The sequence below is a fragment of the Dipodomys spectabilis genome, unplaced genomic scaffold (genome assembly GCF_019054845.1).
Source record: "Dipodomys spectabilis isolate Male_0828 unplaced genomic scaffold, ASM1905484v1 ptg000148l, whole genome shotgun sequence".
In the NCBI taxonomy this organism is placed as follows: Eukaryota; Metazoa; Chordata; class Mammalia; order Rodentia; family Heteromyidae; genus Dipodomys; species Dipodomys spectabilis.
In genome coordinates, this window is record NW_024870825.1 from 2,651,120 (window position 1) to 2,677,365 (window position 26,246).

Consider the following 26,246-nt stretch of genomic DNA (forward strand, 5'->3'; position numbering starts at 1 on the left):
CATATAACTATGTTGCCACCTAGTGGCAGGGCTGATACTTCAATTTATTTGATAAGCAATGATTGATCCAAATGCAAAGTCTCAGGTTCTAGACATTGAAGACATAGAGAATAGGTCTTCGTTTCTCCCTCCAAGTTACTCATGTCCGGGCTGGGAAGGTGGCTCAGTGGTAGAGCGCTTGCCTTGCATGCATCAGGCCCTGGGTTCAAAGCCAGAAGTGGCACTGTGGCTCAAATGGTAGAGCGCTAGCCTTGAGCTGAAGAGCTGAGAGACAGCGCCCAGGCCCAGAGTTCAGGCCCCTTGACCGGACCCTCCCTCCCCCCCCCCAAAAAAAAGTTACTCATGTCATGAAGTTCGTTACAGCACGCAACTACAAAATGAAAAGAGGAATTTTGTGGAACATCTCAGAAGTAATGATGTTTCAAAAATAAAAACAATTCTTCAGGCTCCCACATTCTGCCAGGGTGAGACCGCAAGCATGGGTGAGGATCAAGGCGTGTTGGCTGTAGTCATGAGCTTGGACTCCTCTTCCTGGCTTCTGGAGTTGGAGCTGTGATTATAAATTTTACTACAACGTCCCATTCATCAAAATAATACAAATGTAGGGGCTGGGAAGGTGGCTCAGTGGTAGAGTGCTTGCCTTGCATGCATTGAGGCCCTGGATTCAATTCCTTAGCACCACATAAGCAAAAAGAAAAAAAAAGCCGGAAGTGGTGCTGTGGCTCAAGTGGTAGAGTGCTAGCCTTGAGCTGGAACGCTGAGGGACAGCGCCCAGGCCCAGAGTTCAGGCCCCACAACTGGACCCCCCCCAAAAAAAAAACAAACCAAAAAAAACCACAAAATAATACAAATGTGAACTTTTTCAACTCTTTTGGAGCTTATACTCAAGGCCTGTGACTATCATTCCACCACTTGAGCCACAGCTCCAATTCTGGCTTTTTGCTGGTTAGCTGGAGGTGAGAGCCTCACGAACGTTCCTGCCCGGGCTGGCTTTGAACCCTGATCCTCAGATCTCAGCCTCCTGAGTAGCTGGGATGGCAGACGTGAGCCACAGGCAACCACTTAAGCCAACACTGTTCTCCGTCTTGAAGGGCAGTGACTACTCCTGTGCGCATGGCCGCCTCACCCATGGGGTGGCGGCAGAACACTCAGTGTGAATCAATCAGACGTATTTTATCAAGAGCTGGGCGTCGCCTTCTCGGCTCGGTGGTTTTCCTGGCTGTCAGGCTGCAGGCTCGGCTCGCGCCGACGGCGGTCGGGGAGGGGCGCACCGGAGACCCCGCCCATCTACCGCGGGGAGCCGCCCAGGGAGGCTCAAGTGGTGGAGCGCGTCTGGAGGGAAACTGAGGCAAGAGCGAGGGCCAAGTCCCGGAACCAGCACGCACACGCACGCACACGCACACACAATCAGAGTCTAAAATTGATTACAGACAAGTCACGCTCGTGTCCTCTCCGGAGCGTGGTTTTTGGGCTCCCTTCCCCGCCGTGCCCCGGGGAAGGGAGCCCGGTTCCCTGCACCCCGCTCCCTCGGAGGCCGCGGTAGGTCTGGAGAGCCGTCGGGAACGTCCCCGGGGGCGGCGGCGGGGGCTTCGCGGGGCAGCCGTGCGCACGCGGGCGGGGCGGGGCGCGGCTCGCGGGTCTCCCACCCCGGACAGCCGGGGCGCGGCGGCCGCGCACCTGAGGAGCGGCGTGGGCCGGGCGGGGCGGGGCGGGGCCTGGCGGGGGTTGCCGGGCCCGGCGGCGGTGTGGCCGGGCCGGGCGGCGGTATGGTCCGGCCCGGCTGGTGTGGTCGGGCCCGGCGACGGTGGTCCCGGCGGCCGAGGGCTGCCGCACACGCCGTCTGCCCGGCGTGGCTCCGTGGGCGGGCCCAGCGGGAGGGTGGGAACGGCAGCCAATGGGAGCCGGCCGCTCGGGGTGGGGCGGGGCCTGGCGGCCAGCGAGGGCGGGGCAGGCGGACGGCGGGCCGCGGCGCGGCTGACGGGAGCCTCGCGGGCGGACGGCGGCGGGGTGCGGGCAGGTAGGCGCCGGGCGGCGGGGCCCGCCGCGGCGGCGGGGGGACGCGGGGAAGGCGGAGGACGCGGGACGTCGGGCCCCCGGTGGGCAGCGCTGGCCGGGGCAGGCACGGCCTCGGGCCCCGTCCGGCGGAGAGAGGGCGCGCGTGGACGGGCGGGCGCGGGACCGCCGGCGGAGGCCGCCGAGGGCCAGAGGACGCCGCGCCGCCGCACGGAGCCCCGCGTCGCGCCGGTGCCCGCGGGGAACCCGGGCGGCCCGGGAGGCGGGCAGGGAGGGTGGGACGCGGGCGGCCGCCGAGCCCTGCGGCCTCGGCGTCCCTGTTCCTGGGCCCGGGATGCGGGAAGCCCCGCGCACACGCCCGGCGGCTCGGCGGGACGCGACCCCTCACCCCGCGCACGTCTTCGAGGGCCGGGAGGGCGCCGCAGCATCCCGGGTTCGATTCCCGAGCTGTACCCCGGCAAGCCGGCAGGCCAGGGAAGCCGCTTCCCGTAAGGTCGTTCTCTTTGGCGGTGTGGTCCGTTTTAACCGTCGATGGAAAGTTCTGGAGTAGCACCTATCCGTGCGTGGTTGCAGAATTGTTCACTATGAAGTTTGGTACAAACACCAACCCCGGCCGGGCGCTGTGCTGCCTCCTGTCATCCCGGCCACTCAGGAGGATGAGCTCTGAGGATCCGGATTCGAAACCAGCCCGGAAAGTCCACCAGAAAACTGGAAGTGGCCCTGTGGCTTAGGTGGTGGAACGCCAGCCTTGAGCCCAGGAAGCCCAGGGGCGGCACCCAGGCCCGAGTTGAGGCCCTACAACCGCTGTGGGTTTTTCTTCAGTCTTTATTACAGACATTTGCTTTCTTTACTGCGAGTAGGTGTATCTGGAGTTTTAGAAAGGAGTTGGGAATTAAATAAATAGCAATTTGTAACTAGCAGTCTTCTATGGGGAGATACTCTGAAGAGTATTCTGGAATAATTTCTTAGGCAGAAACCAGGAGATGTAAGAATTGTGTTTCTTAATCTTTTAGTAGTTGTGTGTGGGGCAGGGAGAGCTTGCAATAGATTTCTGTACATAAAGGAAAATACTAATATTTCAGATTGATAATAGGCATTGTTTTTTGTTAGTAGTGGGTCCTGAACTCAGGACCAGATTACGTCCCCTGAGCTTTTTTGTTCAAAGCTAGTGCTCTACCACTTTGAGCCACAGTGCCACTTCCAGTTTTTCTGGTGGTTTATTGGAGATAAGAGTCTCACGGACTTTTCTTCCCAGGTTGGCTTCCAACTGTGATCCTCAGATCTCAGCCTCCTGAGTAGCTAGGATGACAGATGTGAGCCACCAGTGCCCGGCTGGCAGTTTCCTGAAGCTGGATATCACATTGATTTTACATAAATCTGTTGTGAATCTTACAGACAAGAATTATAGCCCCTGTATCAAATTAAATGCAAGTCAAGGGGCCATTACTAATTCCTATTTTAAAACTTGAGGAAGTACAGGTATGGCTCCAGTGGTAGAGCACCATCCTTGAAAGGAAAAGCAAAGCATGAGTGAGAGGCCCCGAGTTCAAGTTATAAAAAAGAATTTCCTGAGGCTGGGAAGTGCTTGCCTTGCAAGCATGAGGCCCTGGGATCAATTCCTCAGCGTCTCATAAACAGAAAAAGCCAGAAGTGGCACTGTGGTGAAGTGGTAGAGCACTAGCCTTGAGCTGAAGAGCTCAGAGACAGCAACCAGGCCTAGAGTTCTAGCCCCACGAATGACCAAAAAAAAAAAAAGAATTTCCTAAATAAAACTTTTTTTTTTTTTTTAATGGGGCTTGAATTCAGAGCATGGGCGCTGTTCTCTTTTGCTCAAGGCTAGTGCTTGACCACTTGAGCTACAGTGCCACTTCTGTTTTTCTGGAGTTAATTGGAGATAAGAATCTCAGCTGGTTGCCAGGGCTACAGGATTACCTGTAATCCTAGCTACTCTGGAGGCTGAGATCTAAGGATGGAGGTTCAAAGCCAACCCAAACAAGAAAGTCTATGAGACTCTTATCTCCAATTAACCATATAAAAACTGGAAGTCACGCAGTGGTTTAAAGTGGTAGAGCACTAGCCTTGAGTGAAAAAGCTCAGGGACAGTGCCCCTGAGTTCAAGCCCCATGACCCACAATAAAATCAAAGAAAATGTGATTTTAAGCCCTTACTCCATAATTAGTCCGTTTATAACTTACTGGTCTCACAGGCCTGGGATCTCACAATCACATTAGTCTTTGACACTTGTTGGATCCCTGGCATTGTTTTAACATTTACATGGTGCTCACCTATGACAAGTGTGTAATTCTTTCCATCTAGGGGATTATACTAAGTAGGTAATTGTTAGAAAATCTGTTTTGAAAGCTGATTGTAACAGCCTGGCCATCAGCTAGCATTTGCCGGGACCTCTTCTATACAAGGCAGTATTCTGAATTTGTTAGAATGTATTACTTTATTTAATCCTCAGAGCAGCATCCTGAAAGATGCTCACTGAGAGACAGAGAAGTTGAGTAACTTGTGGTTGACCAACAGACTCATGAGGCAGTCCCCGGGCCCCAGAGACCCTCACCTTTACCTGGGCACTGCTGAGCTTCAGTGACACATGAAATCCCACTGGTATCTAGAATTCTGTGGGGGAACTTCTTTGAAAAGGGAGTTGCAGGAACAGAGAAAGGGAAGAGAGAGAGAAGAGAGCAAAGAGAAAAACTGGTATTGCAAGATACAGATGAAGGCATGTACAAGGTACAATTTAATTATCCTCTGTATCCAATTTTTTTTTTTTGGGCTGGTGAATGACATGGGATTCTTCTTGTTTCTGAACTCCCAGTCACTCAGCCTGTCCAGTCACAGTATTGTCTTAACAATATAAGAGCTATTTATTTTTCAATATGGAGTTTTTAGTATCTATAATCAAACCATCAGTTAAATGTTAGATTCAAGAAAAGCAAATATGATGATGGCCCCTGCCTGTGATTCTAGTACTTAGGAAGCTTGTTTGAGGCCAGCCTAGCCAAACTCTCTCAGAAAAACAAAAGAAAACCTGCCATCCTTATAGTTTCAGTGTAATAACAAAAATGCAGGGTTTAATGGGGAACACTGGTGGGGGAGGATTATACAATCTATTTGCCAGGCCCTGTTGGCTCACACCTGTAATTCTAGCTACTCAGGAGGCCGAGATCTAAGGATAGAGGTTCAAAGCCAGCCTGGGCACAAAAGTTCACGAGATTCTTATCTCCAGTTAACCACTAAAAATCTAGAAGTAGAGCTGTGGCTTAAGTGAATGAGCACTAGCCTTGAGTGAAGAAACCAAGGGACAGTGCCCAGGCCCTGAGTTCAAGCCCTAGGACTGGCACTAAGACACAAGAAAAAATGCTATAGTTGCATTTTGATTTGTGGGATGAATAGGAGGTTGATGAGCTGTGAAAGTTGTGACGAAAGACCAGGGAGTTATGTGAAAGTGTTGAGGAATGTATTGTAATCACTACAGGGCAGAATCACAGAGACAGACAATGCCCGTGACAGAATGGAGAAGGGAGCTGGAGTGCTTTTGAAGCACTTTGAAGTCCTAGGTGTTTTTATAAACCACGTTAGATTCAGGCAAGGAAGTGCTGATACCTGGTATGTGAGAGCCCAGCGTCATCCTAGGGACCTTGGATTTGATCCTGAAGACTGTGGAGAGTCTGCAGAGGCAGAGGGAGGGTGCGGGAAGGGAGGCCTAATGGAGGGAGATAGGCGAGTAAGTATACAGAGGAGCAGTCTAGATGAAACCATGAGGGCCTGGGTAGTTTACCCTGCACTGAGGTGGAGAAGAGCCGGTAGATAAGGTGAAGATGCAAGTTATTGGAGCTTCAAAATCAACCAGCTCTATGTCCTTGCAACTCGGAAGGCTGAGATCTGAGCATTACAGTTCAAAGTCAACAAGGGCAGGAAAGATCATGAGACTCCTGCCTCCCCCTAACCATCGAAAAGCCAAAAGTGGAGCTCAGGTGGTAGAGGGCCAGCTTTGAATGAAGAAGGTGAGAGACGGAGCCCAGACGTGAGCTCAGGCCCTGAGAGCAGCACCAAGAGAAACCAAAACAAAGCTACCTCTGAAGGATCACCACATGGAAGGACTTCTTTGTTATCTTGGAAAATGTTTGGATAAAAGATTTTTTGTTTGTTTTTAAGTTTTAATAAGGATTTTAGTATAACAAACTTAAGGTTGGGAAAAATGGAGAGAGGCACATTTCCTGTTCCCTGTGCAGGAAATGGAAGTTGCAGACTCTCACTTTGTTTTATTTTTTAATGTGGAAGGAACTTGAATTTGAAGTTTCCATAGAATGTTAAGGTGGAGATAACCAAGATAGGACCCTGGGTAGCCAGCCCCCAGGCAGCCGAAATGTAAGGCTGTTTGTTGAGATACTATTTAGAATTAATTAGCAACTCAGAACAGTGGTTTTACAAACCTGTAAAGTAATCCTAGGTACTCAGAAGGCTGAGATCTGAGAATAAAGGTTTGAAACTGGTAGAAGTGGTGGAGTACCAGCTGTGAGCCTAAAGAATAAGCGGGCCCCAGTTCAAGTACCAGAGCCAACATACTCATTCATACATAAAGTTTGGAAGTCATTCACTCACTTATTCCAGAAGTAGAATTGTCCAGTGTTATTGGAGCCCCTCTTTGTAAAAATAAAAACAACTTGGTGGCAAATTCACCACCACTCTGGAAAGTAGATCTAGTTATAAAATTAATTTTTCTTGTGTGTGTTTTTATTCTCCAGGCATGTACATGCCTGGAGGCAAACCTGTGAATGCCTGATATCCTGTCAATAACTGTCAGCTCTCTGCAGGAAGTCAGAGGTAGAGCAGGAAAGCACAAACAAACCTTCCTTTTCAGACTTTTGCAAATTTATTTATTTATTTTTTTGTTGGTTATGAGACTTGAACTCTGGGCCTGGGCACTGTCCCTTAGCTCTTCAGCTTATGGAGAGTGTTCTAACACTTGAGTCACAGTGCCACTTCTGGTTTTCTAGTGGTTTATTGGAGATGCCTCACAGACTTTCCTGCCCGGGTGGCTTTGAACCGTGATCCTCAGATCTCAGCCTCCTGAGTAGCTAGGATTAGAGGCATGAGCCACCAGCGCCCGGCTGACTTTTACAAATTTAGATATATTAATAAGGTAAGCTGGTTCTTCCATCCTGACAACCAACCTTACTCAGATTTGACACCAGACCTCTTGGCCATTTTGGAAGGTCACATGACCCCAGGTTGCTCAAAAGAGCACATTACAGCTTTGAAGGCATTTTCAAAATTAATGTTTCTAACATATTTTCTTCATTGGTAGTAGTATTAGAATAAGTGCATGTTTTCCTGAGGTAGAGGTGCTAACTTGTTTTCTGTAAAGTAAATACTTTAGACTTTGCAAGCCAGTCTGTTAAAACTACCTATGCAAGAAACCATAGATGAAATTATGTAAATAGATAGCTTGGGCTGTGCTCCAGTAAAACTTTATTTGTAGACACATTTGAAGCTCTATAATCACAAAATCACAAAATATTTCCTTGTTTTACTTTCCACCCCCACCGTGTGTGTGTGTGTGTGTGTGTGTGTGTGTGTGTGTGTGTGTATGTGTGTGTGTGTGTGGTATTAGAACTTGAACTCAGGGCCTTGCACTCTTCCTTAGCTTCTGCCTTTCCCCACCAAAGTTGGCACACTACTACTTGAGCCACTCCTCCACTTCTGGCTTTTTGCTGGTTAATTAGCGATCAGACTTAGACTTTTTTGCCCAGGCTGGATTCAAACCTCCATCCTCAGATCTTAGCCTCCTGGATAGCTTTGATGAGGAGTGAACCTCTCACCTCCCCACATTTAAAAATGTAAAAAAACACTTTTACCTCCCAACCTAACACAAGCAGGCAGTTTTCCAAGGATAGCTTATAGGCAGGCCGCCTCTGCCAGTCATGTACTAATGAATGTTCTTTGAAACAGTTATATTTGTGCTTAGTTCAAAAACAAATCCTGGTTCTTTTAAAGTTACACTTTTTGTTTCAAAATCCTAGTACATGAGTATCTGAAAAATTTAATTTATCCTGGTTCTCATAAATGGAACATATTTCCTTTATTGATTTTGAACCTGACATTATGGAGAAATAGATTAACTTACGTAATGTCAGTATGAAAACATGAGTTCTTTTTTGTATTTTGTGGAAGTGGGGATTGAACCTATGGCCTCCCACAAGCTAGGTGAGTGTTCTGCTACGTGAGCTACATGCCCAGCCACTTACTTTTTTTGTATTTTGCTTTTGAGACAGGCTTTACCAGGGCTGCCCTTGAAATCTCCATCTTGCCTCCACTGCCTGCTCAGCTGCTTCCCTGCCTGGGATTACAGGTGTGTACCACCAGTGCCCTGTTAAAATTTAAAACAGTTTGGTGAGTGTGTGAGTTCTTTTTGCTACAATTTAAAGTGAGTTGCTTTTTATCCTCTCTGTTCCCATGCGCATGGAAAACAAAAGTCTCAAGCTGTGTATGATATGTTTGAATTGGTTACTTAGCAATCTGAAGCATGATTTTGTATTTAAATATTCCTTGTTACTTCTTGATACTCTGATTGAATTAGAGTCCATAAAGGCAGTAATGACAGGGCATGCTGGAGAATAGCAGTGCCTGTCCAACACAGTATTTATGAAAATCTCCTTGTTGTTGGCTCCTGTTTAAACTAAGGGTTAGCAGAGCAAAGGGGGAATGTGAGGAGGAGTGTTGAGTAATTTGATCATAATCATAATTTGGTGGTTGTCATTTCATAGCTTATTTACATTAACATAATTCAAGGTCAAGCACAGTGGGGGAGGACTTTACTGTTGCTAAAAGGAGTTTTATTTTTGAATTTTAAATGTATTCTTCAAGGGTGATAATTTAAGCATTCAGTCATCATTATTTAAAAACCAGACTAGGTCAATTGCCTTTAAATGTATTATTTTATTATAAGAAGAAAACATCAAGTAAAAAATCATAGAGGAGGGGCTGGGAAGGTGGCTCAGTGGTAGAGCGCTTGCCTTGCATGCCAGAGGCCCTGGGTTCGATTCCTCAGCACCACATACGCAAAAAGAAAAAAGCCGGAAGTGGCACTGTGGCTCAGGGTAGAGTGCTATCCTTGAGCTGAAGAGCTGAGGGGCAGCACCCAGGCCCAGAGTTCAAGCCCCACGACTGGACCCCCCCAAAAAAATCATAGAGGAATATTGAGTCCTTCATCCTTAATGTGAAAACATTGAGCTGGTGCCAGTGACTCACATCTGTAATACTGGCTAATCAGAAGGGTGAGATCTGAGGATCATGTTTCAAAGCCAGCCGAGACAGGAAACTCCTTGAGACTAAAGTGGTAGAGCCTCAGCCTGTTGGGGTCAGGCTAAGAGACAGTGCCCAGTACAGCACAGAGATACACAAAAGACTAGAGAAGCTGGATTGCTGGGTAGAATATAGAGCTATTTTTACCACTTACAACACCTTACTGTTTCAGCTAGAATTTTCAACCCTGACACAATTAAGAGCAAAAGGATAAAACACACTGAAATGAGTTTGATATGTGTGTAGTTTTGTCCTGGTGTTTTCGGGACTGAATTTATGAACAGGAAGTGCTAACTGTCATTAAGTGAAGTCTTTTCCAATTTTAGATTTTTATTTTTATTTTATTTTATTTTTTTTGCCAGTCCTGGGGCTTGAACTCTGGGCCTGGGTGCTGTCCCTTAGCTCTTCAGCTCAAGGTGAATGCTAAACCACTTGAGCCACAGTGCCACTTCCGGCTTTTTCTGTGTATGTGGTACTGAGGAATCGAATCCAGGGCCTCATGCATGTGAGGCAAGTACTCCACCACTGAACCACATTCCCAGTCCCTAAAATTTATATTATTTGTCCTACAATGTACTTAAATAAGACAAAACATATTTGATCTTAATTTTATATCATGCTTGTCATATGAAGGAGATAATTGTTCTGTAAAATGAGTTTTCTATGTCTTGTGTGATGCCAGGTGTATTTTTTGTGTGTCAGTTGTGGGGACTAGAACTTGGGGCCTGGGTGCTGTTCCTGATCAGGGATAGGACTCTACTATTTTGAGCCACAGGACCACTTCTAGTTTTCTGGTGATTAGATGAAGATCTGAGTGTCATGGACTTTTCTTGCCTGGGCTGGCATTGAACTAGGATCCTCAGACCTTAGCTAGGATGACAGGTGTGAGCCACTCCGGCGCCTGGCTTTATTTTTTGTGTGTCAGTACTGGGGCTTGACTTCAGAGCCTGGGTGCTGTCCCATTCAAGGCTGGTCCTGTACCACTTGAAGAACAGCTCCACTTTTGGCTTTTTGTTGGTTTATTGGAGATAAGTCACATGGACTTTTTTGACCTATAAGCTTTGAACTCCGATCTCGACTTGGCCTCTTTACCTCATTTTCCTTCCTTTTCTCCATAGTTTTCCCTCCCCCCTCCTTCTTCCTTCTTCCTCGTTTTTGTTGCATATTCCTCTCCCCCTTCTCCCTTCCCATTTGTCTCCCCTTGGTTACTTTCCCTTCCTTCCTCTTTCACTCTCCTCTCCTCCTCTCTCTCCTTTCTCACTTCTCTCTTTGTCCTCTCTGTCCTCTCTCTCTCCTTTCTCCTCTCTCTCTCTCTCTCTCTGTCTCTCTCTCTCTCATACTGGGGCTTGAACGCAAGTCCTGGGTGCTGCTGTCCCTGAGCTTTTTTTTTTTTTTGCCAGTCCTCAGGACCTGGGCACTGCCCCCAAGCTGCTTTTCCTCAAGGCTAGCACTCTACCACTTTAGCCACAGAGCCACTTCCGGCCTTTCTGTTTTATGTGGTACTGAGGAATGGAACTCAGGGCTTCATGCATGCTAGGCAAGCACTCTACGACTAAGCCACATTCCCAGCCCTCCCAGAGCTTTTTTCTCTACTACTTGAACCACAACTCCACTTCTGGCTGTTAGCTGGCTAATTGGAGATAAGAATCTCAGGACTTTCATGCAGGCTTTAAACCTCGATCTTCAGATCTCAGCCTCCCAAGTTAATGCTCTATCACTTTGAGCCACAGTGTCACTTACAGCTTATTGATAGTTAATTGGATATAAGAGTCTCATGGACTTTCTTGCCCTGACTTTTAATTGTGATATTCAGATCTCAGCCTCTTCAGTAGCTAGGATTACAGGGGTGAGCCACCGGTGCCCAGCTTTTGAATTCTCCTTGGCTACATGACAAGGACCCTTTTCCTCCTGTGATGTTGCTACCCTCCTTACCCTAGTTTCTCTCTGTCTTCCCCTCAGCAGACAGTCATGCCTGCTGTTACAGAGAAAATAGGAGCCACAGGATGGGAAGCTCCTGGGTGGTGCAGACCCTCAGCCGGCCAGTCCCCTGTGTCCTCACCTTCTGTGGCCTGACCTCCCGCTCTTTTCCTGATGACAGCCCTTGCTCCGGGTCCTGCTGAGCACCCCTCCCTCTCCCGCCTGGGGGGGGCTCTGCCCTCTAGCTGTGTTTCTCCACTAACTCCTAACCACCAGTGTTTAAATATAACTTCCTTCTTTCCTGTGTTAAGAAAGAATAGCTTTCCTGGACCTCCTGTGCCTACTTGCCTACTTTGGTTAACTCTTTGAAGGGTTCTCTGAAGTTGCTTTTTCTGACCTTCTTTTCTCACTTTTCACCCCCTACACATGTGCTCTACCTGTGTGGAACCACACGTCTACCCCTTTTCACTTTTGTTATTGTTTGAATAGGCTCCTATGTTTATGCCTGGGCTAGCCTGGACTTCAGTCATCGTGTTTCCACTTCTGCCCTAGCCAGGATGACAGTTGTGCACACTGCACCCAGTTTTTTTTATTGGTGGAGGTGGGGGCTCATGAACTCCTTTTCTCAAACTGGTTTTGAATCATAATCCTTACTGGTGTGAACTACCACACCCTTCTTTTGTCTACAACGTATCAGGAATGAAGTTACCATCCAGGACATACGATCACTGACCCTGAGTGCCAGGGAACCTGCCTATTTTGGAGTTTACAAAGCTGAATTTAACCAAGCAGGATGATGTCTCAAGTCATTGTTAAAATAATGATTATATAGTAATAAAGGAAATGTGGTATAGAATGGTAAGGAATAAGTGAGCTAGATTTGGGTATGGTACCTTATACCTGAAATACCAACTGCCTGGGAGGAAGGAGGACCTCAAGTTTGGTGCCAGCCTGAACTAAGTGATGAGACCCTCATAGCCTTAAGAGACAAAAATGAGTTTGAACAGTTTACATAGAAACCATCGTGTGATGGCACGATGTGGCTGGCATTAAAAGGATGGCTCGTTTCAAGGGGTGGCAGCAGCAAGAGAGACTAGAATTCATGTTTGCAGGGAAAGTACAAATTGGTACATTACTCTCTCTCTTTTTTTTTTTTTTTTGCCAGTCCTGGGGCTTGAACTCAGGTCCTGAGCACTGTCCCTGAGCTTCTTTTGCTCAAGGCTAGCACTCTACCATTTGAGCCACTTCCAGCTTTTTCTGTGTATGTTGTGTTGAGGAATGGAACCCAGGGCTTCATGCATGCTAGGCAAGCTCTCTACCATGAAGCCACATTCCCAGGTCAATACTGTCCTTTTTTTATGCCGGTTCTGGCTTGAACTTGGGGCCTTGTGCTTTTGCTGCATGGCTTTTTTCTCTCAAGACTGGTGCTCTACCACTTGAAACCACAGCTCTACTTTTGATTGTTAGTTGGAGATAAAAATCTCACAGATTTTCCTGCCTGGGCTGGTTTTGAACTGTGATCCTCAAATCTCAGCCTCCTGAATAGCTAGGATTACTGGTGTGAGCCTCAGTACTTTCTTTCTAGTAATCCCCACAGCTAATTAATTGCAATTCTCTGTATAGCTTTGAAGGATGAAGAACTGATATCAGCAGAACCAGCTTTTGGGTATCTGGCTCCTATTGTCTTGATTTTGTTCTTTGAGGCCTTCTGAAATGCAGAGAAGACAGGAAAAGCATTTGACATCCTGTTGTATTAGTTGATACTGTTGTGTTTGTCCACAAAACAGTTGTCCACAATGGGAAAGCACTCAAGCTTCAGAGAAAAGCAAAGCAAGGTTACTAATCCAGTTCAGCCTCAGCCTGCTCATCCACAGGAGAATAGTAGATCTGCTAGGGTGGGTAATGCTAACTTCCTGTCAATGGCTGTGAGGATTAGATGTAGTAAAGGGGATGCTTTGCATAGTGCTCAGCACGTGTGAATGCTTACTAAGTAATGATTGCCACCCTCTAAATGATGATCTTCCTGGAGTTTCTCTCTTTTCTTTTTTTTTTTTTTTTGGAGCCTGTCTTGGAGCTTGAACTTGGGGTCTTGGGCACTGTCTCTGAGCTTTTATGCTCAAGTCTAGAGTTCACCAGTTAAACCACAGCTCCACTTCCAGTTTTTTTTGGTAGTTCATTGGAGATAAGAATTCACACTTTTCTGCCCAGGCTGGCTTTGAATCACAATCCTCAGATCTCAGCCTCCTGAGTAGCTTAGGATGACAAGTGTGAGGATTGTGGTTCTGAGGATTGTGGTTTGAAGTCAGCTGCAGCAGAAAAGTCTGTGAGACTTTTTTTTTGTCAGTCGCGGGGCTTGAACTCTGGGCTTGGGTGCTATCCTTGCGCTCTTCAGCTCAAGGCAAGCACTCTACCACTTGAGCCACAGTGCCACTACTAGTTTTCTGGTGGTTAATTGGAGATAACAATCTCACGGACTTTCCTGCCTGGGCTGGCTTTGAACGAGATCCTCAAATCTCAGCCTCCTGAGTAGCAAGGATTACAGGTATGAGCCACCAGTGCTCGGCTCTATAAAACACTTATCTCCAGTGAACCAGCAAAAAGTGGAAAGTAGAGCTGTGGCTCAGGTGGTAGAGTGCTAACCTTGAGTGTAAAAGGTAAGAGACATTGCCCAGGCCCTGAGTTCATTACTGACACACACAAATTAACAGAAACCCTTATGTAAGGTAGAGACAGCTGTCAAATTTAGCTTTTTACTAGCTCTATTTTGGGATGAGTTACTGAGAATCTTTGTATTGGTTTTCTAGGGATGCTGTAATAAAATTCCATAACTGGGTGGTTGCAGCAACAGAAACTAATTCTCACAACTCTGGAGGCCAGAGGTCTGATGACAGGTGGTGAGCAGGTTTCCTCCGAGGCTGCTCTGCCTTGTTGCTGTCAGCCTTCTTCCTGTCTTCACATGGTTATCCCTCACTGCCTGTGCTAGTGACCCCATCTCAACTTCATTGACATAGCATTGTAGGTTTTCCTGAATTGCTCACGTTTATACCAAGGTTGGGAAAGCACCTGGAAAGATCAATTTCCAGAGTTTCATGCGTAGAGCACTATGAGATCACAGGAAGGCATGTCCTGCCAGGTGCTTGCATGAGTGCCCGCTGTGGCATGACAGGATCAAACATGCCTTCTTGATGGGCAGAAAATGTGGAAGTGGTGAAGGCACTGTCGGAAAGCTAAATTAAAAAAACTTTTTTTTTGCTTGCTTAATATGTTTGATGTTTATAAGAAATGTCCTGTACAACAAGGAAAAATACAGACCTTTTTTGGGGAAAATGATAAAGGCTTTTTTAAGTAATAAAATATTAAAAGGATTAAAAAAACACTTGTGGCTTTCAGTTTAGGGGTGTAGCTTAGTCGTAGAGTTTGTAACTCATACATACACAAGGCCTTCGCTTTAATCCCCAGCACCCTCCACTTAAAAAGAATAAAAAAGAACAGCTAGGTGCTGGTGGCTCACGCCTGTAATCCTAGCTACTCAGGAGGCTGAGATCTGAGGATTTCAAAGCCAGCCTGGGCAGGAAAGTCTGTGAGACTCTTACCTCCAATTAATCCTCAGAAAACCGAAAGTGGCACTGTGACTCAATGTGGTAGAGTACTAGCCTTAAGCAAAAAGCACTCAGTAACAGCACCTAAGCTCAGGACTGAACAAGTAAGCAAGCAAGCAAGAACAAAAACTCTCCCAATAACACAACATCTAACCTTGCTAGGCCTATTTTTCTCATCTAGAAAATGAAGATACAGGGCTGGGAAGGTGGCTCAGTGGTAGAGTGCTTGCCTTGCATGCATGAGGCCCTGGGTTCGATTCCTCAGCACCATATAAGCAGAAAAAAAAGCCAGAAGTGGCACTGTGACTCAAGTGTAGTGCTGGCCTTGAGCTGAAGAGCTGAGGGATAGTGTTCAGGCCCCATGACCAACAAAAAAAAAAAAAAAAAAAAGAAAATGAAGATACATTCCCCTAAGGATTGCTTTTAGGAACAGATGAGCTAGTGCTTAGCAGTAGCCAGTGACTCAGTCTGTAATCTAGCTACTCAAGAGGCTGAGATCTGAGGATTTAAGTTCAAAGCCAGCCAGACTGGAAAGTCCATAGGACTCATCTTCAATTAACCACCAGAAAGCCAGAAGTGGAGGTATAGCTGAAGTGGTAGAGAGCTAGTCTTGAGCACAAAAGCTCAGGGACAGCACACAGGCCCTGAGTTCAAGCCCCAGGATTAGCACCAAAAGAAAAAAAAAAAAAAGGGGAAAAAGACAGAAAACTATTTTTATTATTGTGGTGCTGGCTATCATTTAAGTTAATTTGATATTGTTCATTTATACTTAAAATACTCTTAAGATATTTTCCCCATATTTAAATGAAGTGACTTCGTATCATTAGAAACACAGTAGCAGGCAAACATTCTTACATTAAGGATTCTGTTGCCCATTTAACAGATGATGTACTGAGGAATTGCTACTGGATACTCCTCTAGGCTCTGAGAAGGTGTTAATGAACAGGTTCACATTTCAGTGGGGGAGACAAGCAGTGAATAAACAGTCGAATCATGGAATATACAGGGCACAAGCCTGTGAGGAAGGATCTGCGTTTAGATTGGACAGACAGGGGAGATGCAGTTCAGTGGAGGCTGGGCACAGGGTAAGCCCAGCCACTACATGAGTAGAGATAGGAAGGATTCAAGTTTGAAGCAGCCTAGAGGTAAAGGTTATGGAGACCTCCATCTCAATCACACTCACACACACACACACACACACACACACACACACACACACACACACACACACGTCGCAATATGAGAGGTGTAGGGAGTAGGATTGCCCCCCAGATGCCCTACTGAAAAATGATGAAATACAAAAGATTGGGGCCAGGTGCCAGTGGCTCACACCTATAATCCTAGCTACTCAAGAGGCTGAGATCTGAGGATCACAGTTAAAATCTAGCCTGGACAGGAAAGCTTGTGTGACTCATCTCCAATAAACCACCGGAAAACCAGAGTGGCACTGTAGCTCAAGTGGTAGAGCGCTAGCCTTGAGCTGAAATGCTGAGGGACAGCACCCAGGCCCAGAGTTCAAGCACTACAACCAACAGCAACAACAACAAAAAGATTGGGGATAGGGGCTGGGAAGGTGGCTCAGTGGTAGAGCGCTTGCCTTGCATGCCTGAGGCCCTGCGTTTGATTCCTCAGCACCACATAAGCAAAAAGAAAAAAGCTGGAAGTGGTGCTGTGGCTCAAGTGGTAGAGAGCTAGCCTTGAGCTGAAGAGCTGAGGGACAGCGCCCAGGCCCAGAGTTCAGGCCCCAGAACCAGACCCAAAAAAAAAAAAAAAAGATTGGGGATGTTAGGCAAGTGGTAATGTGCCTGCCTAGTGAGCAGAAGGCCCTGAGTTCAGACCCCAGTACTGTCAAATGAATGAGTGAATACATACAAAGAACTGAGAGAGGGAGGGATGACAGTGGCCTGAATTAGTGTGTTAACAGTAAGGGTGCAAATGATTGGAGTTAGAGATGAGTTGAAGGTAGAGAGAGCCACTAGGATTTGCCTTTAGTTTAGTTACAGGGATGGCTCCCAGGGGTTATGTAGCTGAGACAGGGAAATCTGCCTGTAGTTCCTGTTAAAGGAAACAGGCATCAAAGAAGAGGGACTGGAATCACTGGGAAGGTTTCATGGATAATATGCATAACCAGCTATGCAGAACACACGTAAAGTCAGCATTAGTCTAAGTCATTGGCCTGTGCCTCCCACTTCTAAGTATAATCTGCATTATATCAGCTGTCATTTTTCATTTTTTGATTTATGAAAACCTCACAAAATTCCCATATAAATATCACAGTGGACTAGATAGAGCTGTGAAAGAATTAAACGTATTTTGAAGAGTCACTTATGTTTCTTGTTTTGTAGTTAGGCACAGTAACTGCTAAAGGCATTTATATTGTGATGAGTACTAAGGATTTGTAAAGTTTCTGGGTTATTTTGGGAATCATTTTTAGTGACTTACAAGGCTGTTTCCCCTGATGGGAGTAAGATAAAGGCTGATATCCTGTGTGTGCTTGCTTTGAAGGATTGCTATTCAAAAAACAGCTGACAAGAGGAGAAATGTTTGAAAAGTCAAAGCAAGTTAGATACTTGCTTTTGTTTTTTTTTTTCCTCCATTAGATTAGGTTCTCTCATTTGCTTTAAAATATTTGTAGCTAAAGTTGATTACAAATGTTCTTAAGATTAATACCTGTAGGCTTTATTAAAAAGCTACCCAGAGGCATTAAAATTAATAACACTACTATTTAACATAATATACTTAGTCACGTCAACCGTTCACATTCCAACCCATTTCTTTTTTATTTTTAATGTTTTTGTTGTAAAGATACTGTACAGAGGGGTTACAGTTACATGAGTAAGGTACATTTCCTATTGAGCATTGTTACCCCCTCCTTTGTTTTTCCCCAACTCTTCCTTTCCTCCCCATCCAACCCATTTCTTGAGCAGGTTTTATTGTGTTTACTTTTTCTGAGATGTAATTTATACAATATTTATGGAAGCTTTTAAGCTTGAACTCAGGGCCTGTGCACTCTTGCTTAGCTTTTTCTGTTTGGTGCTCTACCACTTGAGCCACAGCTTCACTCCAGCTTTTGGGTGGTTAATTAGAGATGAGTCTCACCGACTTTTTTGGGTAGACTGACTTGAAAGCGCCATCTTCATAGCTCTGTCTCCTGAGTAGTTGGGATTACAGGTGTGAGCCTCCCCACCCCAACTTCCTCATTTCATATTTAAGGAAACAGAAGACTGGTTGTCTGTCTGAGGGGTAACTATGACATAGGTTTCTTTTGTTTGTTTGGGGTGTTTTTGTGCCAGTCCTGGGGCTTGAATTCAGGTGTTGTTCCTGTAATTTTGTACTCAAGGCTAGCACTCTACCACTTGAGCCACAGTGCCACTTCCACCTTTCTGGGGGTTCACTGGAGATAAGGGTCTCATGGATGTTCCTGCCTGGGCTGGCTTTGAACCTGGACCCTCAGATCTCAGTATCCTGAGTAGCTAAGATTACAGGCATGAGCCACTGGCGCCCGGCTGTCTCTACATATTTTTGAGATATATTTATGTTATTGTGCATATTATTGGTTTATCCCTTTTTATTGCTGAGTAATAGTCATTTGATGTAACTGTTTTAAAATTTGTTTATGTATTCCCCTGATGGTGACCTTTGGGTTGTTTCTAGTTTAGGATTATTATGAATAAAACTGTCATGAGTATTCATCTAGAAGTATTTGTAAAGATGTGTTTTCCTTTCATGTGAAACACCTACTGATAATTATCAGGTCTGATGGCACTCATATGTTTAATTCTATAAGAAACTGCCCAGTTCTTTTATAAAGTGGCTATACTCTATTATACCAGCAGTGCTTGAGAGTTCCAGGCACTCTTTTTCATTTATTCCATTCTGATATATATTTAGAGTATCTAGTGTTTTAACATTTATTTCCTTGATGACTAATAATGCTGTGTGTCTTTTCATGAGCTTTATTATGCTTATTGGTTACTCATAAATCTTTTGTAAAGAGTTTGTTCATATCTTACTCAGGTTTTAATTGTGGTGTTGGCCTTACTCATTAATAGTAATAGTTAATATGTTCTGGATTTAAGTCATTGTCAGTTGACACACAATTGTTCCATGTAAGAAAATTTTTTCTTTCATGAGTCATGAGATTTTTTTTAAAATTTGAATTAAAGTTTTAGTGCTAATGTTTAGGTTTCTATTTTCCTCAGGTTAGTTGTCTTTTCTTCTTTTTTTAATGCCAGTCTGGAGGCTTGAACTCAGGGCCTGGGTACTGTACCTGGGATTCTTTTTTTTTTGAAGGTTAGCACTCTACCACTTGAGCCACACCCCCACTTCTGGCTTTTTCTGAGTAGTTTATTGGAGATAAAAGTCTTTCCGACTTTCTTGCCTGATCTGGCTTCAAACCATGATCCACAGATCTCAGCCTCCTGAGTAGCTATGATGATAGCACCCAGCCTCAGGTTAGTTTCTATAAATGGTGTGGGTGACAACCAGACCCCACTTCTGTATTGAAAAGGTTATTCTTTCTCCTGCTGGGTAGCAGTCAGCTGACACACAGACACATGTTCTCTACTGGGATGGGCCTTCCACCGATCCTTTTGTTTGGCCAGTCTTTTTTTTTTTTTTTTTTTTATTGTAAAGGTGATGTATCTGGCCAGTCTTTAATGTACGTTGTTTTCCTTGCTTAGCTATAGTAAGTCTTCAAGACAGGAAGACTGTTAATCTAACTGTTCTTTTTGTGAAAATTATTTAGGCCACTTTATATACATCCGATTTAAAAACCTGCTGAGGGGCTGGGAAGGTGGCTCAGTGGTAGAGTGCTTGCCTAGCATGCATGAAGCCCTAGATTCTATTCCTCAGGACCACATAAACAGAAAAGGCCAGAAGTGGTGCTGTGTCAAGTGGTAGAGTGCTAGCCTTGAGCAAAAGAAGCTCAGGGACAGTGCTCAGGCCCTGATTTCAAGCCCCAGGGCTAGCAAAAAATTAAATTAAAAGCTTAAAAAAATCGGGGCCGGGAAGGTGGCTCAGTGGTAGAGTGCTTGCCTTGTATGCATGAGGCCCTGGGTTTGATTCCTCAGCACCACATAAACAGAAAAGGCTGGAAGTTGCACTGTGATTTAAGTGGTAGAGTGCTAGCCTTGAGCTGAAGAGCTGAGGGACAGTGCCCCAGGCCCAGAGTTCAAGCTCTACAACCGGCAAAATAAAATCTGCTGTGGCTTTGACTTGTTTGTTGTATTTTCCTGTGTGTGGTGTGTGTTTATGTGTGTGGTGTGTGTATGTGGTGTGTGTGTATGTGTGTTCCGTTGAAACCTGGAGTTTGATCTCAGGGCCTTGTGCTCTCACTTAACTTTTTCACTCAAAGCTGGCACTTTACCACTTAAGCCACATCCCTCCCATTTTTCCTGGCTAATTGGAGATAAGAATCTCCAGGATTTGTTTGCCCAGGCTGGCCTCGAACCAATACCCTCATCTCTTAGCCTTCTGAGTAGCTAGGATTGCAGGTGTGAGCACCTTAGGTAGGCTTGCTTCCCTTTGCCCTTTTAATTCTGTTTGTGCTATGTAAGGTGGTTTTTTTGTTGGCCATAGTTAGTGATGGTGGTCTTGTTGGCTATTCCTCCTCCATTTTGTTGGTATTTTTAGAAAGACATTCTTTTAGTAGTTGCATTCGGGTTTGCAACATATAAGTAACTTACTTTCAGATAATATAAAATTACTTTTTCATAAACTGAGAAACTTAAAACACTAATTCAACACAGTGTGCACTGGGGGCTTGAGTTCATCTTCCTAGGGTGGCTCTCATCTCCTCCGCAAGCCAGTACACCTGACCTCCCTGCGGCCACGCTTCAGTTCTTGCTGCCCCAGGCTGGGCCCTCGATACCCACATGGGCATGCATGGCCTGTGTGCCTAGCAGAGGGGCACAGCAGTGCTGCCTGGCCCAGGCTGGCAGCACAGTGGTGTATTGGGTGAAGACCTGGGAGAGGCGTTGGCTTGGCAGAAACCAGGCTGTCTCCATGCTAGTCCAGATGCCGGGCAGTGGAATCCCGGCAGCTGTGTCAGAGACATCTGACTGGACTTCCCTGCCCCTTCCCTAGCCAGAGCATTGATTGGCATGCTCTGTTTGACTTGTGGGAGAAGGAGGATTTCAGTAGTCAGTAGACCTGAGTGATGTGTGTATGTGTGTGTGTGTGTTTGTGCATGTGCACGCACACACATGTTCCACATCACAGGATGTTCCCCCCTTATTCCTTTCAGGGTGTGTCCTCACCCACAAATACTCCTCACCCCCGCTCCCCTCAAGGAGCGTTCTTGGCTGGCTGCATGCCTAGAGAGACTTTCCCTCCCTCCTTCTGTCCTGAATGTAGCTTGTGTTTGACTCTTCTGTAGCTCGAGGCTCCCTTCAGCAGGCCATGTGAATTCTTTCCGTCAGCTCTTCTTCATATCAAACCACTCAGTGGTATTTGCATTTAAAATGGACACTGCCTGATATAGAGATAAAATGAAAATTTCTGCTTTTGATGGGATAGTTTTCCTTAAGGCAGCTCTAGATCGTGAGTAAAAAATACACCTGGATGCTTTGCACAGACTGTCATGAACTGTTCCAAATGCCACAGGCACCTTGGCCCTTGACTCCTCTTCCAGCCCTCTTTGGGTCTCTACTGGGTGCAGATTGAATCAGTAAATTATTTGATGGCCAAGGGAAAAAAAAAACTTGAAAGAGGAGAGGGGTAAAAAAGCTTTACATATATGTTTCATAGCACTTTTCTTGCCTTGTGAAAAAGCAGTCTGATATTTTCTTTCTTTTTGTTCCTGTCCTGGGACTTGAACTCAGGGCTTGGATGCTGTGTGTGTGGCGGGGGACACTGGACCTTGAACTAGGGATCCTGCATTTTCTCTTCTTTTTTTCTTTTTTCAGGTAAGGGGTAGGTTTATTCATCGTTCCGGCTGGCACCAGGCCATGTTGGCCCTCTGCATGGCTGGGAAAGGCCTGAGAATAAGAGCTGGGAAAGAGAGAGAGCTGGGAAAGAGAAGAGAGAGCTGGGAAAGAGAAGAGAGAGCTGGGAAAGAGAAGAGAAGGAAGGAGCTGAGAGAGAGCTGAGAAAAGAGCTAGAAAAGAGCTCTTCTTTTTTTCATTGGTTGTGGGCCTTGAATGAACTTAGGGCCTGAACACTGTTCCTGAGCCTCTGTGCTCAAAACTGGTGCTCTACCACTTGAGCCACAGTGTCACTTCTGGTTTTTGAGAGGTTAATTGGAGATAAGAGTCTCACAGGGATTTTTCTGCCTGGGCTGGCTTCAAACTGCAGTCCTCAGATCTCAACCTCTTGAGTAGCTAGGATGACAGGCGTGAGCCACCAATGCTTGCCTCTTGCATGCTCAGTTTTTTTCTCAAGGTTGGTGTTCTACCACTTTGACTGTACTTCTACTTTCCATTTTTTGTGTGTTGTTGTTGGTCATAGGCTTGAACTTAGGGTCTGGGTGCTGGTCTTGAGTTCTTTTGCTCAAGGCTAGCGCTATACCACTTTGAGCCACAATGCCACTTCCAGTTTCTGGTGGTTAATTGGAGACAGGTATCTCACAGCCTTTTCTGCCCAGGCTGGCTTAGAACTGTGATCCTCACATGTCAGCCCCATGTCAGCCTCCCGAGTAGGATGATGACTGTAAGCTACCAACACCCAGCTAAATCTGGTTCTTTTTTTTTTTTTTTTGTCGGTCATGGGGCTTGAACTCTTGGCCTGGGCACTGTCCCTGAGCTCTTCAGCTCAAGGCGAGTGCTCTACTGCTTGAGCCACAGCGAAACTAATGGTTTTCTTTCTTTCTTTTTTTTTGCCAGTCGTGGGGCCTGAACTCTGGGCATGGGCGCTGTCCCTCAGCTCTTCAGTTCATGGCTAGCGCTCTACCACTTGAGCCACAGTGCCACTTCTGGCTTTTTCTGCTTATGTGGTGCTGAGGAATCAAACCCAGGGCCTAATGCATGCAAGGCAAGCACTCTACCACTGAGCCACTTTCCCAGCCCGAACTAATGGTTTTCTAGTGATTTATTGGAGATAAGAGTCTCACAGAGTTTCCTGCTGGTTTTGAACCATGATCCTCAGATCTCAGCCTTCTGAGTAGCTGGGATGACAGGCATGAACCACCTGCCTGGTTTAAATCTGTTTCTTCTATAGACTTGTGGGAGTAGTCTCAGTGAAAACAGATGAGTTTGGAGAGAGAGAGAGAGAGAGAGAGAGAGAATGTTTCACATGTCTATTACTTGGGATCAGATGCACTGACAAAGCGAGGCTAAAATACTTTCCTGCCTGTTAATCAGGGTCACACAGAGAAAGCTCAAGGAAGGATGACCCTACCTCAGGAACTTTGGAGTCTGTTACTGTTTATAACCAGAAGGCAGCAGAATTCAAGAGCAAGTCTTTGCTACATTGGTGGGGAAAGTGTTCTGCTAGATTTATCTTTGGGGAAACAGATTGTGTGACTGGCCGAGTGAGGTGTTTGGGAGTGGAAGGCCAATCTCTGTTTTTGCTGATCTGGGATAAGGGTGTGGTCAGGATGGGAAGGTCCAAGGCACAATAGCTACTACAGTGCTGGACCCTGAGTGCCTGTTGTCCACACTGCTACCTTGAGCCACCTGCACCTGTGAGCAGGCACATTTTTACACGTGCACTGATTTAGGGAGGATTGGGCAATGTTTTAGTGATGCTTAAATCAGAATATTATAAAAACTGTGTTAAGCTGGGCAAGTGGCTCACGCCCTTAATCCTAGCTACTCAGGAGGCTGAGATTTGAGGATTGCAGTTCAAAGCCAGCCAAGGCTGTAAAGTTCATGGGACTTTTATCTCCAGTTAACCACCAGAAAACCAGAAGTGGTGCTGTGACTCAAAGTGGTAGAGTGCTAGCCTTGAGTGAAAAAGTTGAGGGACAGCACCCAAGTCCTGAGTTCAACTCCCCAAAACAAAAGACAGCAGCAACAACAACAAAAACCTGGGTTAACCTTGTTGTTTCATTTTAATAAGGTTGTCAAGATAGGCTTATAGCCCTTTTCAACAAGGATCAATGACTGCAATAGTTCTTTAAGAAAAGATGTGTCCACGTTGGATGTGAAAGGACGCTTCCGAAACGGTGTGCACTCTGTGGGGTGAAGAACACAATGTTTCCTACTTCCCTGGCAATGGTGTAAGTCCAGTTCTTGCCATGCACCCAACCGGGAATATGGATGCTGGCTTTTCTCGTTCTGCAGTTCAGACACTGTCACGAAGTCACTGCAGAAATATCAAGCAAAAAATCTCTCAGTGGGAAGGAAGGACTAATGGCAACTCTAGCCCAGCCAAGTGGCGTCCCAAGGACTTTGGAGTGAGGTATGGCCACTGTCGCCAAGTTCTTCCTAAGGAAAATCTTCTGGGTGAGGGAAGGAGCAAAAGGTTGGATGTAACCAACTCCCCAAGCATGGGCTTCCATGTGAAAGATTCCAGAAGCCGCGATCAAAGTGAAGATGAAAGTGAGAAAGCTGACTGTGGAGACAGGCACCCTTGGAAGAATGAGGAAGACCCCAGTGGGGTCTTCTCTCGGGTCACACAGATTGAGAGCTGGAAAGCAGTTGTTTTGGATCCAGGGACTTCATTACCTCCAGGAAACTTGTATACCTCACAGATACTGTGGAAAAAGCCAGAAGCACTTCCCCCAGATAAAGTCTTCAGTATGGCTTTACAACACTGTGACTCTTCCGCCAAAGAACTGAATCACAGAATTCTTGATAGTTCTTATGGAATAACCAAGAGCTTGGAAAATATTTATTGTGAACCTGAGGGGCAAGAGTGCGGCCCTTCTATAAACCCTTTGCCAAAGCCACGCAGGACCTTCCGCTATTTATCCGAGTCTGGGGTTCTACCATGTAAAGAAAGAAACTGTGACAGAAAGTACTGTGAAGATCATTCATGTGCAGAGGCTTCTCTGGCCTCTTCTCAGGAACCTGAACCAAAGAAATATGGTGGAAAAATCAGAGGGCGATCAAAAAGGTAGGTCTTTATTCAGGAGATAATTTGGAGTTTGTTTCCCCTTTCAGACAACTTTTTATTTCCCAGCTTATATAACAGAACTTACTTAATATAGATGTTGATTAATATGGAGAGAAAATAAGAGGAAAATGTAGAAGGCTAGAAAATTTCTGACAATTTTTTGACATAAAAGTATCAGAAAACTTTCTGATTTGAATTTTAAAAATTTATTTGTTTATTTAGTGTGTCAGTCCTGGGGCTTGAACTCAGGGCCTGGGCACTGTCCTTGACCTTTTTGCTGAAGGCTAGCACTCTAGTAGAGGAGAACCACAGCTCTACTTCTGGCTTTGTGGTGGTTAATTAACAGATTTTCCTGCCCCCGCTGGCTTTGAATCATGAGCCTCCAGTCTCCGCCTCCTGAGTAGCTAGAATTACAGGCGTGAGCCACTAGTGCCTGCCTGGTTTAATTTTTTTTTGTAATTAAAAAAATATTTATTGTTATTCCTAAGGTGTTATACAGAGGGTTTTTGTTTTATAAGGCAGGTAATGAGCATACTTCTTTTTGGACAGTGTCACCCTTCTCTTTCCCCCAGCTTACCTACCCATCCCTACCCACAAGTTAGTCACATAATTTTTAAAAATTATAAACTGGTCACTAGTGGCTCACACGTGTAACCCTAGCTACTCTGGAGGCTGAGATTGAGGGCCGTGGTTCAAAATCAGCCCTGACAGAAAGGTTTGTGAGACTCGTATCTCCAATTAACTGTCAGAAAACTGAAAGTGGCACTGTGGCTCAAAGTGGTAGAACACTAGCCTTGAGCAAAAGAGCTCAGACCCTGATCGACAATAATAAATTAAAAATAAATAAAATCTTTAAGTAGTTGTACAGAGGGAGTTCTATTCAGCATGGCAGTTTATGAATACAACATGTCTTTTTTAAACATTTATTATTATTATTATTTAAATATAAAGAAGTTCCAATTCTACCTCCCCCACAGTGTAACCCCCGCTTTCACTATATTTGATGTCAGTATAACATGTGGAGGAGACGGGGACAAACAAGTCGTTTAAGGATTCAGGTGGACCTGTTGCAACAATGAGAAGTACAAAATGTCATGTCAAAACCAGCTTTACAATGTCGGTGGGGGGGGGGAGTGGGGTATGATTGGGTGGGGGGGAGGGGGGAGGCTGGGAAGGGAGGTGAAGGGTAAACAAAGGAGGAGGCTGCAATGCTTGGTAAGAAATGTATGCATTATCCTGCCCATGTAATTGTAACCCCTCTGTACAGTATGTTCTCAAATAAAATAAAATAAAATTAAAAAAAAAAAAAAAAAGAAGTTCCAATTCTAAAAAACAGTATATGAATACAAGGTGTCTGACAACATTGTCACCCATCTCTCCTAACCCACCCCCTCTCTCACTTTT

The 26,246-nt window shown here is 45.6% G+C and overlaps 1 protein-coding gene across 1 annotated transcript in view; it reads left to right on the forward strand.

Moving 5' to 3' along the window:
• Window positions 1–1,962: 1,962 nt before the first annotated feature.
• Window positions 1,963–26,246, forward strand: part of Dennd2c (DENN domain containing 2C) — a 54,674-nt gene continuing 30,390 nt past the window's right edge. Inside the window, exons 1-3 of the mRNA XM_042692362.1 lie at window positions 1,963–2,017; window positions 8,298–8,374; window positions 23,844–24,842. Coding sequence (XP_042548296.1) covers window positions 24,022–24,842 — 821 coding nt within the window. The 5' untranslated portion in view covers window positions 1,963–2,017; window positions 8,298–8,374; window positions 23,844–24,021. The remainder of the gene's footprint in view (window positions 2,018–8,297; window positions 8,375–23,843; window positions 24,843–26,246) is intronic.